At 34.1% G+C, this 12,769-nt stretch overlaps 1 protein-coding gene across 6 annotated transcripts in view; it reads left to right on the top strand.

Annotated features, from left to right (window-relative positions):
• TLL1 (tolloid like 1) overlaps positions 1 to 12,769 on the top strand; it is a 126,613-nt gene that overhangs the window by 50,885 nt on the left and 62,959 nt on the right. For 3 of the 6 annotated variants that reach the window (XM_068137138.1, XM_068137140.1, XM_068137139.1), the window contains exons 2-5: positions 4,435 to 4,545; positions 7,881 to 7,961; positions 8,513 to 8,665; positions 10,729 to 10,846. In XM_068137138.1, coding sequence (XP_067993239.1) covers positions 4,435 to 4,545; positions 7,881 to 7,961; positions 8,513 to 8,665; positions 10,729 to 10,846 — 463 coding nt within the window. Of the gene's footprint in view, positions 1 to 3,688; positions 3,784 to 4,434; positions 4,546 to 6,215; positions 6,243 to 7,880; positions 7,962 to 8,512; positions 8,666 to 10,728; positions 10,847 to 12,769 lie in introns of those variants that run through there. The other 3 variants (XM_068137143.1, XM_068137141.1, XM_068137142.1) reach the window with 3 other exon arrangements.

Genomic DNA, 12,769 nt, shown 5'->3' with positions numbered 1-12,769 from the left:
ATTATTTATGATGAAATAATAGTTCCTCTTACAAGTAGTAGAAAGAAGCTGTAGATGCTGTACTTGATCTGTGCTTCATAGATCATCTTATTTTTCCCTTCCCATCACATTAATTGTGTGGTAATATTAAGGTGTGTTTTATCTGTATGGCAGATATCTTTTACTACCTACTTATTTTCCTGTTTTCAGCTTGTCAGCTGATTGCTCATAGATAGCAAACAGCTTGTTTACATGACAGCATTTTGTCTTTTAATAAAATGAGACCTTTTCAAAGGTGATGTTTGGCTGAGGGGTTTGACTTATATGAAAACAAAACTGTATCTGCTAGTGAGGAGTATTTTCTGTTTTAATATCTCCACACAAATTAATTTCAGTTGTTACAGAATGACATACACTGCATAATCATTCTGCACTCATCTTTCTGAAATGGATGAATGATTTGTCTTTGTCAAATTTGTGTAAATTCATGATGTAGTGACCATATAAAACATATAAGAAAGAGTTGTATGGAATTTGGTATAATAGGAGGGTGTATATCTTTTTATCAAGTTGGACAAAAAGATCAATTTTCTTTTTCATTAAAGAGCCTATATATAACAAAATAGATTTTTAAATACTTTTGTAATTAATGCTGTCTCAGATTTTCAACCAAATTTTCCAAAGGTTTTTGTCAGTCTTGTATTTTCAAATTAAATGAAAAAGCTGTCTGTAAGCATCAAGTTTCCTGTTCACTGAATATCTAAGATAAGAGATAATACTGAAACAGCCAGGAATAAGAAGAGGTGCATTAAACTTCTGTTTGGATAATTGTGAAAATTTTGGCATCCTTTTGGTTCAGTTTGGTGGGGTTTTTTTCTTCTTTATTTTTTTTTAATGCTAAATTTAATTTATTGTTATATTCTTGCTAATTTTCTGGATGAAACTTAAGAATTAAGTATCTGTGAAAAATGAGGGAGGAGCGGAGCTGGACAGGTCAATTCTGTCAGGAGTTCCATACAGGGAGCTAATAAAGCTCTTAATGCTAACATGCTCTTAGCAAAGTCTTTAACATCATGCCTTGCATACCAAAACAATCCTCTGCTTGTTTTCTGTAACATTAAGATTGGTGCATGATATGATGAAGTATACAGAATGACTTCTTCAGATAGTTTCAGGCCATAAAAACTTTAAGGCAGGGGATAAAAATACAGTCTTGTCTATTTACAAAGTAGTTTGATACTTAGACAAGCATTCAAAAATAATTAATGGGTAGTGTTAACAGTTGAGGGCAATACCTGGTTGGTGGGTGGGTTTTTTGTGTGTGTGTGTGTGTGCATGTGGGGTGTTGTTTGTTTGTTTGTTTAGTGTTTGTTTTGTGGGTTGTTGGGGTTGCTTTTTAGGTGGTATGGTGGGGTTTTTTTGGGGTTTTTTTTTTGGTAATTCAGGTGCTTCAGACCTTGAAGGGCAGAATTTATATTTACTGTTTAGTATTTTATTTGAAAAAAAAATTATTTTTTTCATAAAGCAGGTTTTGTCTCAGTTACTGATTGCTAGCACTATATTGAAATTAGCATCCAGTTAGCTGTTGTTTCTTTTGCTAGGTATTCATCTCCACAGTTGCACTGAAAGCAATTCAGAAAGTCATGGTTATTTCAGTAAAAGTAAAGTAGCAACAATTTAGTAATTGCTGAAGTCAAATGAGTTAATTCTATCAAGGTTTCTGATTTTCATTTTGTTTGCCTTTATCAACAAAACAATTGCCTTGCACTGGGAAGGGGGGCAGGGGAGGGAACAAACATGCCCTGAAGAAAGCGCTAAACTTTCCATTATACTTTTAAACAAGCAATCGTATATATATTTCTTTCTTCAGGGTTAACTCATGTGTTAGAGAACCTAGCTCCTGTTGGTCACACAGTTTACAATTATGTCAAACTTGCATTAGCACTTTTTGTTGTATTACCATGGTTACATTTGTGTTAAACTTAACTTTGTCCTTGGTTGCTAATCAAAAACTACCTAGCAGTCCAGATGTTTAACTAATCAGAATGAAGACTAGGGGGGATATTTTCCACCAGTTAATTTTTCTACTTCATTATTTTTCTGAAGTTTGTTTTGCCTTGCATCTTTTTATTTGTATATTAGTGTTACACACTGAAACCAATGTTAATGCTAGTATGTTTCTGTCAGTGAGTTATTTTTTGGTATCATCTAGTGTTAGTTCAGAGCTGTCCTTCTGTTAATTTTCAATACTACCAGGAAATAAAAATGAGCTTGCTATGAAGCTTTAGAATTTCCTTGAGTCTGATGTGGAAAATCTGTGCGATCTCTCCTGGGACACATCATGTCTTTATAGACCAAAATGTTAATAGTTTCTTCCTCTTACCAGTTTCTGTTCCATTTATGAAAGTTTGCATTCTTTCACTGTCCTTATACAGTAACCTCTGTTATGAACAATATCCAAAAGAAATCTCTGGACAGTGTTTATAACAGTTACAATATTTAACCTCAGTCAGATGGAGACTACTGACTTTCACCTCTTACTGTTCAAAACCCTGAACAATTTGAGAACTTTTTTCTAAAAGTGTAAGAGAAAAGCCTTTAGAGCTGCCACTAGCTCTGTCTTTCGACCTGGTCATAGCAACAGTTACTGGTGAGAGTAGGCTAGGCGAAGAAAGATGTGCTCAATGTGCCCAATGTGAACATAAGAGTGATACTTGAAAGAAGGGTGTTCCCAAATATGTTAGAAGTAACTGAACAGTTTCAGAAGCAATCTCAAATACTTGTGGTTTGTTAGAAACATTTCTGTGTAAAAGTGATAGACCTGGAAACATCCATATTTAAGGAAGAAAATGACTGTAGGTTATGTTATTTAATTAAAAAGTTTTGTTTTCATTTTGGAACGCTGTAGATGATCTGTTTTGTTTTTTAAAGGTATTTGAAAAGCAGAGGCAAAGGCATCTTCAGTGTGGTTTCTCCTAGTTGTCTTGTGTTCAATAAAAGTAATGGAGATTGGAGAATGTAATGCAATGTCTTTAGAAACATGTGTCTTCTTGCTTAAGTAAAGATTTATTTGTTTTATATGGGTTTGATGAAATACTAATGAATATGAGAAACAATAAATAAGGCTAACTTTTGCAGCAACAGAAAACTACCAAGAATATTATCTGATAGTTTATACAAAATGATATGAAGAACAGACAGAGAAAATGAATACTGTTTAACAATAATAATTAGGATCAGTTTAAATGGAAGTAGACCAGGAAAAATTATTTGGTAATAGACCTTGGACAGAAAGATGACAACAATTTGTTGTGGAACTAATAGTATAATGAGCAACCAGGCAGAGTTAGTCATGTCTTTCTGGATAGGGGAAAGAAGAGAAAGAGTTGAAGATGATTCCAAGATTGAACCCTGGGATTTTGTGACTTTGAGGGGAAAAATAATAAAGCTATGGACAGAGGCAGATAAGGAAAAGGAAGAATTTTGCTAAAGATAACTACCACTTCAGCTCACGTTAACTGGTATATGCTCTTTTGACTTCATTCACAGCAGTTGAGGATGTGGCCTTTGGAGTTCAGCTTTAATGAGAAGTTTGAATTGGCATGGAGATCTCAGGACAAAATCTCAGCAAAAACAGGCAGGGAGGAAAGACTGAAGTTATAGATCCCAAATTCTTGTAAGTGGGCCTATAACTTGGTTCGCTGATTTGTGATAGAAGCTTAGGAAAGGTGAGTCAAAGACAAAAAAAACTGAGAGAGCTGGAAAGAGAACAGGAAGAGAGAAAAACCCCACCAAGAAGGCCAGGTAAAGGTTAATAAGAGAAACTGGAACTTTGAAAAGCAAAGTATTTAAAAGAATCTTAATAATGAGATCAGCTTAAGAGTTGATCTCAACTTAAGAGCATGCAAATAAACTAAGAATAAAATTAAAAAGAAATATCTTTTCCCCCACTCAATTTGGAAGAAAACAGATCAACATTACTTCTGTGAGGCAAACAGTGTAAAATAGAGAATTATTACAACATTATAAGAACTGATTTTGAGGCAGATGTTAGAAAATGCCAAGGTTTCATTTTTCTCAATACTACCTGTTTTTGACCTCAAAGTTCAGATGTTGTCATGTTCCATTGTCTTTTCTGCATTATTGAACTCACAGAAAAAAACCCAAACCAAATACATATGCTGAAAATGTTTAAATAGATTGATATTATGTATAAATTACTTATTTTAGGCAATGTGTAAAAAGTTTTAAAAACACTCTAAGGGTTTAGGAGAATACTGAAATAAGTTACTCAACTTTTGCTAGACAGTTGTCTTTCTATAAAAATATAGATTATCAATCAAATATATTTGGCATATATTTTCCCAAGGGTTGCAACATGGCATTATAGTCTTCAGATTGGTTTTAATGTCTAAATAAATTCTTTAATTAAATTGAGCTCTTTTTTATTTAAAGCTGTCTTTTGGGGAGATATTGCCTTAGATGATGAAGACTTAAAAATCTTTCAAATTGACAGGACGATTGACCTTACGCAGCACTCCAACGAAAGACTTGGCCATAACACAGGTATGGTATTTTAAACTTATTTTAACTTCTTGTTTTCCTGTTATTAACTTCTGCATAGATGGCAATCTCTGTGTTAAATGTAGGAAGTCAGTATGCTGTTTTGAGTAATAAAAGTTTACACTTCAAAAAGCTATTAAAAAATGAGTAGAAACTCAGTTTAGGGAAATAAAAAGACAGAAGTTTAATGAGACATTTCTGATTAAAAATCTCTTACTGAACTCAAGAACAGAAGCTGGTAGGACTATTTTTATAACAGTTTGAAAAGTTATCTCCTTTTAAAGCCATTTGTCTTTCAAGGCATGAAACACCTTTGATCTTTCGAGATCAAGACTGGATTTTAAAATGTTAATAGTCAGTGGTTTCCCTGCTCCCCTTTACCCCAAACAAATAGTTTCCATTGGCTTTGAAGGTATTTTAGGCACTAGTTCTGCTGACTCAAAGTGTAGAGAGCAAGGTCAGTCAGTTCCCCTTGAAGAAGATGCAGTGGAGTTATTTCTTCCTCCTGTTGACTTTTCTTTTTCTTCTTGTGTTTTGTTTGGTTTTGTCAATTGCCATAGTAAGAAAAGCTGGCTGTAAGTAATATTAAATATTCTCTCATCCCTTTGTTTCCTTACCTGTTTTGAGATTTGTGTATTATCTTTTCCTGTGGACAGTATCCTATTCAGAATATTGAGTCATCTTACTGAGGATCAATAATGCATTTGGATCAGATTTTTCTGTCTTCATTGTACAAGGGGAATCAATACAACTGCAGTGGTCAGTGGGTCTGGACTTTGAAGAAAAAGCTCTGCGGAAGTTAATGATTTTGTAATGGCTTTCATTGAAGCCTCAACATTCTTGATTTTTTTCTAAAAACAGAGTTTGGTTTTTTTTTTCCCTGAGAATTCAATTTTACACTGTACATATGCAATTATTTTTTTAAATTTTCATCATTTTGATGCCTAAATTAGGAGCTTAAGCTGCTTTTGCAAAGTGCACAGCCCAGTGTGCTTTCTTTCCCTCTAATTTCCAAAATAGTAAATTCCCCAAAACTGACTGGTTGATGCTTGGTAGCAACTGGGAAATGAATGCAAAATGCCTGTAAAACAGAAAACAAGATAACATTTTACCTTAGTGACAGACACAATGACAATTAATTACAAACTTGAGTTCTGTGCACTTTCTGCTGTTGACCTTCACAAACTGAAGGTGACATCAGATAGGAGGCTTAGATACTTGGGTGTAAACTATCAAGATGGAGTTGTTAAGCCACATTTTTCATTGCAACTACTAATTTAAAAAATCCTGAGGCTCACAGGCTGTGATTCACATTATATGACAATGATTTTTGGTAAGGATTTTTGGTAAGGATTTTCTGTCTGGATTTACAGGATCAGATACTTAATCTGTGAGCTTCTCAGAGTGTGGCTCTGTCATTTTATTTGTTTTGTCTAGGCCATACACACGAAACCTTCATAAACAGAAACAACAGAAAAGCTGGTAAAATTGTTACATATATATATTATAATGAGCCCAAACTGCCAGAAGTATTCTCCTTCTCCTGTTTGAAGTATAACGTGATGCAGCAAATAAAGTGTTAAGGGTTTGTTTTGTTTAGTTTGTTTGTTTTTTAAACCAAACAAAACCAACACTTTTTTTTTAGACAGTCTTGGCATACAAGACAGATTTCTTATGTGAGACACTTCCCCACTCTTTCAGTAAGTGGAACACACAGGCTGTGTTAACAGAGAAATGATAGTTTAATAATTTTCTTTCTATAAATTATAATAGTTTAGCTAAGTAACAGATTATTTGGGGTGGGTTTTGTTTATTTATTTGTGGGTTTTGGGTGGCTTTTGGTTTTTTTGCTGTCTGTCTGTGACAGTTGATGACATTGAGGGTTTTTTTGTTAAATGTTTGTTTGAAGTCTTTATAGATAATGCCATTTTTATAAGATGAATGTTAGCAGGAGAGATAATTACATTACTGATGCCCACTACAAGGAATGGAATTGTTATACCCTCTGTAGCCTATATTGTAGTTACCATATAACTTATTGGAGAGGAATGTTTTGAACTATTACCTCATCTATCTAAAATGTTTTTAAAAATGTAGAAAATTTTTCTCAAGGGAGCTGGCAACTATGTGACAGTTTAATCCAAATAATTAGGCACATTGTTACTTGCTGAGCAGCCACACAACCTCGCATGCCTAATATGGCATTTTCTTGTTGGTAATATCATTTTAAGTGGCTGTTTAATAAATATGTTTTCCACATAAATAGTTAAAGTTTTTATGAGCAGTTAAGTCTTTCAGTGGTAGTTGGAGGTTTCAGTGATCCTTTTCCTTCTCTTATCTTTTTACTCTTGCTATTGAAAATTAGTTTGAAACCCTTCTTATCTCATAACAGATATTAAATTTTAAAATATACCCTACCACAAACTTCTGGAAATAACTAAACTTTCTGAACATTTCTGCATGATTTATTAACTAGTGCAGTACTATCAGTGCTCTTCAGGTTTACTGGTGTTTGCAGAAGGACTTGCAGTCCTAAAAGGATTATGTGTTAAGGGAGCGTGGCAGATGCATCAAATGTATGCAGAAAACTTAGAAATATGTTGTGTTTCTGTAAATGGCATGGTAAATGTTAAAATCAACTAATTTGTTTTTCTTACTCATTGACTGCTGAAATTACATAGGCAGGTACATGCCTGTGAGATCTTACTTCAATACACACTGGCATGTGATGTTTCAAAGCCCTTACATAAAGTGCATTGACACACTGACAAAGAAAACCAAGTGGTTCATGGTAAAATCAACAATATTAAGTTTGTTTCCATTTCCTTCTTGTTGTAGTGGTGGTGTTTTTGTGTGTTTTTTGTTGTTTGTTTTTTTTTCCTGTTTAAACTTTGGGTGCTTGCTTTCTCTTTTTCCCTGCTCTTGGAATGAGATTATTATGCTAAGTATTTAGGAAATTTCTGTGAGAGTAAGGCTTTTAGCTGTCTGTCAATATGGCTCTGAGGATGTCAAGGTCACCAAGAAGGGAAAAAGCTCCAAATAATAATTATATGATGTAATTTTCATAACTTGTCTGAATAACAAAGACATGTTGGCTTACATTCTGGAATGTATATTAGAAAAAATTTCACCTAAAAATGTGGTTTTATTTCACTGTCAAGTATACTTAAAGAATTTGTGTGTGAGTCATTGAAGAATGTTAAACTTCCTTTAAGACTCATTGCAGGTTTTGCTGGGTATTTTCTGATGGCTTTAGGCTGTATAGTTGCTGTAGGTGTAAGATTTCATGTTTTTAACTTTTGTAAAATTCCTTTTTTTTTGTGTGTGTCTTTTTAAAGGTGGATTTGGAGAGCATGGAATGTCAAAAAAACGTGGTGCCCTCTATCAGCTTATAGACAGGATAAGAAGATTTGGCTCTGGTATTTTCACTGTTTAAATTAGCAGGTTTCCTGATATGATAATGTATCATGAAAATTAATGATGATAGCACTTTAACACTTTAAAGCTCTTCTGTATTACTATTAGCATAAACAAACTATAAAATAAATAGCACCAGAATAGTAATCAAGAGATTAGCTCTTTGTTGCATTTTCTTAGGGGTCTATTTCCAGCATCAAATCTAGAGGCTCAATAGGACTTTTGTATGGCTGTGTTCACAGTTATTATTTCAACTAATATCAATACAATGTGTTTTCAGTACACGTAGGGTTTCTTTCCTGGATACAGTTGGGGCATTCTGATGCTTTATACTGTGTGTGAAGCATTTATGTTGTATTGCACTGAAGAAACACGCTTTTATACTAACCATAATACTCTAAGTATGAACATAGTAGAATGTAGGCTGTATATGTTATACTTCTGAAGGGCATAAAGAAATAATCTGACTGACTTGCTGGAAAATAATTGTTCTTTTTTTTTTGGGGTGTGTGTATGTGTGTGATCTCATTCAGTGTTTTAATTATCCTTACAGGCTTTGAGCAAAATAATACATCTAAAGGAAGAAGTACTGTAAAATTCTCAGGGAAAAATGAGAAAAACCGATTTCCCAGAGCTGCTACATCACGAACTGAAAGAATATGGCCAGGGGGTGTCATTCCATATGTAATAGGTGGAAATTTCACTGGTAAGCTTTGTGCTTTGGAGGTGGAGAAAGAATATGAGATTTTTTTTTTTTTTTAATTCTTTTATTTTTTCCTTTTTATTTTTATTTTCATTAAAGTCAAGTCATACTATGGAATTCAGTAGCTTTTTTGTTGGATTTGGCTTGATATACAATTGTTCTGAAAATATTAGTGATACTTCAAAAAATCGTTCCCCAAAGCAAGCTATATAACAAAAAATGTGTAACTGTTTTACAAAGGGAAGACTCTGACTAATATTTCTTGTTGTGTGTTTGTTTTCAAGAACCTAAGTAACAGAAAGTCATGAATTCTGTGGTGGGGTTTGTTTGTTTGTTTATTGTTTTTTTTAAATTAAAAATACAGGATGTTTAGTAAAGCTAATTTAACTGGTGTGTGTTGTAATTCCTCAGTCTGGTTTTCAGATGGGTATACACAGACATTATATATGACAAGAAGAAAAACTGACTTCCAAATATATATATATAGAATTCTTAGCAGATAACTAGAAAAAATTGTAAATTGTTACCTCAAAAATGCAAATGGATCTGTATCACTGTGGGTCTAAGAGGTAATTTGAAACAAAAAGGGAGGGAGAAAAGCAAAGATGGGTGGGAAAAGACATGTAATAACTTCTTACTTACTGTTCACAATGATGCAGGGAACCAAAAGAAACAAGCAGATGCTCACTTGTAATTTCTTTCAAACTGGCAGCTAAATTCAGATTTTTGTTTTGTGTATTTTCATGATATTATAGCAGATGTGACCTTTACTTTAGTATTACCATCTTCTGAAATAGCAGTAGTGAACTAAATCGAATTCGGGCTGTATATCATGTTAAACCTTTACATTCAGTATATCATTTTACCTTTTTCATAACCAAAGATAAATTCTGAAGCTTGGAAATAATTGCTTGAAGATGAAAGGAAAGGGCAAGATGGGCTGAAATAACCTTTAAGTTTTAGGATCCAACATGATTTGAAATGTCTGTTTTTATGAACTTTCAGGTATTGTTGTCTAAGTTTAAAAAGTGGGTTATTTGGGGGTTTTATTTGTCTGTTTTTCTTTGGTGGGGGGTTTGAATGGTTTTCTTTTTAAATTATCCTTTGCTGTAACATACAACTTTGCAAGAGTCTGCAAAGTGAATGAATTTCTGCTGGTAAATTTATGCCAAATAGTACTCTCTTTTAATGGATTTCAATCTCAGAGGCAATAGAGCTATATATGCAGATGCCGCCTGTGAGTTAGTAAGCCTTGTCTTTTATCAGGTGACAAAATGACAAGTTTAATCTATTTTAACTGCTGTATGCTAACTGGCTTTCTCTTCTGTAGTGTGTCCTTCTTTGGCTGCTTCTGCACCTACAATATAGTTTTAATTATTTCTGAATGTTTTTCATTTTTCAAACAAGTATCTAGATCTGAATTTTCCTCTTTTGTTGGACCATTTGATTTCTGAACTATTTTGATGCAAAGAGGCAGAGACTGGTCTCTTTTCAAGGCAGCATTATTAAATGCCTTAGCTGGTGTGCCTGTTTACATGACTTAGGTTAAACTGGTCCCAGATTTAAAGGGTTTAGGGTATTTTTAAAAAATTTATACATTTTTCTTCTGACCAGATAGGATACAGAGTTTCTCAGCTTACTTATCTTTCTCATTCCCCTCTTCCCCTTTTTTCTTTCTCTTTTTTTCCATTTTCTTTCTCTTGCTTTCTTTCTCCTCCCCACAATGATTCACTTGATAATTTAATCTGGGAAATCACTTAGCAAATATTATGCTAACAAAGGCAGCCTGTATTTCTTCTGCTGTCTTCCTGTGGTGTAACGTATCTGTACTCTTTATTGAACTTTTTGCATTTGCTAGAGTGTGTCAAACAGTATGTGAAGAAATGATGGTCTGAGTATCCCTTTAACTGAAATCTGGCAGTACATGGGACTGTTACCACATAGGACTCTTTTCAGGCCACTATTCCTGGTATTGTAGTCCAATTTTAAAGAACAAGATGCAATTTTAAAGAACAAGATGCAGTCAGAAAAGTCGTGTATTTAATCTTATGTAATTCTTCTTCCAGGTACTCAGCGTGCCATGTTCAAACAGGCTATGCGGCACTGGGAAAAGTACACATGTGTCACCTTTATTGAACGAAGCGATGAAGAAAGTTACATTGTATTTACATACAGACCATGTGGGTAAGTCTACATGCCTGGTCATAGATACTTCTGCTTTCAATGTTTGGCCATGTTTGTTAGCTTTGCAGTTATAAGTGTATATATAATGGAGAATTAATAGTTCCTGCATTTAAACAATATGTTTAAATGTGTGTTCTGCGTGGCTTTAGGTTCATTGAAAACAATGTGTGTAGTAACTGTTTGAAATTATGCCTCTCTTGTCTAAATAAAATGATCTTGCTATAAATACATAGATATGAGACTTTCATATTTGGCTTTCTGTCATGCTTCTCATATTTATATGTATGGTTCTTGTATATCAGACTCTTTGTTCATTTTTTCTTTGCTTCCTCCGTGTTGCATATTTACTGCTGAATTACACATGGACATATATCCCATAGTCCAGATGAATTATTGTTAACTGTAATTTTAACTCTTCTATTTCTAGACTTATCTTGCCTAAATTTGTTTAGCCACCAAATTAATTACCATTTTGTAAATTCCTTCTTCCAGGTCACTAGAACAGGCTTTATTAATCATCAGTACAGCTTTTCATTAGTCACCATGTTGCATGTAACGGTATTTCTACTCACAAATGCCTCACTCAGCTATATTTGTTATTTATTCCGCTCAGAATTCTTAATTTTATGCGATGGTTGGTGAAATTCCAGAGTGCCCCATGTTCATATTCTGAGAGCACTCACTACCTGTACTTCTGATATTTGTCTTCTTTTTGTGTTTTAGGCTCCACAGTGGAAAAACTCTGTCTTGCTGACTCCCTGATCAGTTAATACCTTGTATTCTTACTCCTGAATTTTTATAGAGTTTTATAGGACAGAGTTATGAAAAGAAGTTTTAGGATTTCATTGTGTTGTAGGAATGATCCTGAATGCACTTAATTATAGCCCATAAAATGACATGTAAGCTTTTCTGTTTAAATTACATCCGACATTCTTCTTAAGGTATGGGACAATGTAATAAAACCCACTCCTAAGATGTTTTAAGAAAAAATATCATCTTGGTCTTGGAAAGTCTCTGGGCTACAGATGTTTGTGATAGGAGCTTATTCCACAGGAACTGCCTGTGAATTCACCTGCATATTCTTTGTGATCCTGTAGATTTACTGTAGACTCCTGTTAGAAACAGTGTCAAATGAAATGGACTTATGCTTTCACCCAGCATAGCTTTTATTTTAGTTAACAGTAGAACCTTGAAGAGAGGATTAAGGGCTAGTGACACACAGCTGGAAGAAAAATGGATACAGAGAATAATCGTGATGGTTCCCTGTGCTCACAGAGGTAGAAAGAAATGTGAATTTAAACAGAAGCGTGTGAAAGACATAAGTGGTCTCAGACACTATAGAAAGAAGTATGAGGATATTTACAGAAATCTTGGTTTCACGAAAAGTAAATCTACATCTTTAAAGTGCGCAAAGCCAAACAACAGAAGAATCTGTCAACTGTCAAAAGCAGTTGAATTACTTCTTGTGGAGTGCTGAGCCATTTGGGAAGAGCCAGATAAATAAAAATCTATCTTCTCTGGGTGAATAGGAACCACTGTGCACTGAACACTGGCATACAGTGCTGATATAGAATTTTCCATGGCAAAAGTCCAGACAAAAGGGATACCAAACCATCTGCAAACACTTTCTGCTGCATGGCCAGTGCATTGAAATTGATGTCAGTTCTTTCCCGTAGCACCATGCTGTGTTGGTTTATTAGCACATTGTGTCATTATAGTTTGCAGTACCATGGCAGTTAAGATTCACAGATGAGAGAGACTTCATTGTATTTAGCACCGTTCAAATTAAAAACTAAATGATAAACCTTGCTCCAAGAAGCACACAGTCAAAACATAACACATACAATGAAACAGAAAGTGAATATAGTAATATATGTGGAAACACAGGTGGCACTATCTACACATGTCTCAGATGACAGCATT

This window comes from Melanerpes formicivorus, unplaced genomic scaffold, assembly GCF_026170545.1.
Source record: "Melanerpes formicivorus ecotype bairdi unplaced genomic scaffold, bMelFor1.0.p_v2 SCAF_4, whole genome shotgun sequence".
NCBI lineage: Eukaryota > Metazoa > Chordata > Aves > Piciformes > Picidae > Melanerpes > Melanerpes formicivorus.
Note: the sequence above shows the minus strand (reverse complement) of the source record. Positions and strands in the feature narration are given on the sequence as shown.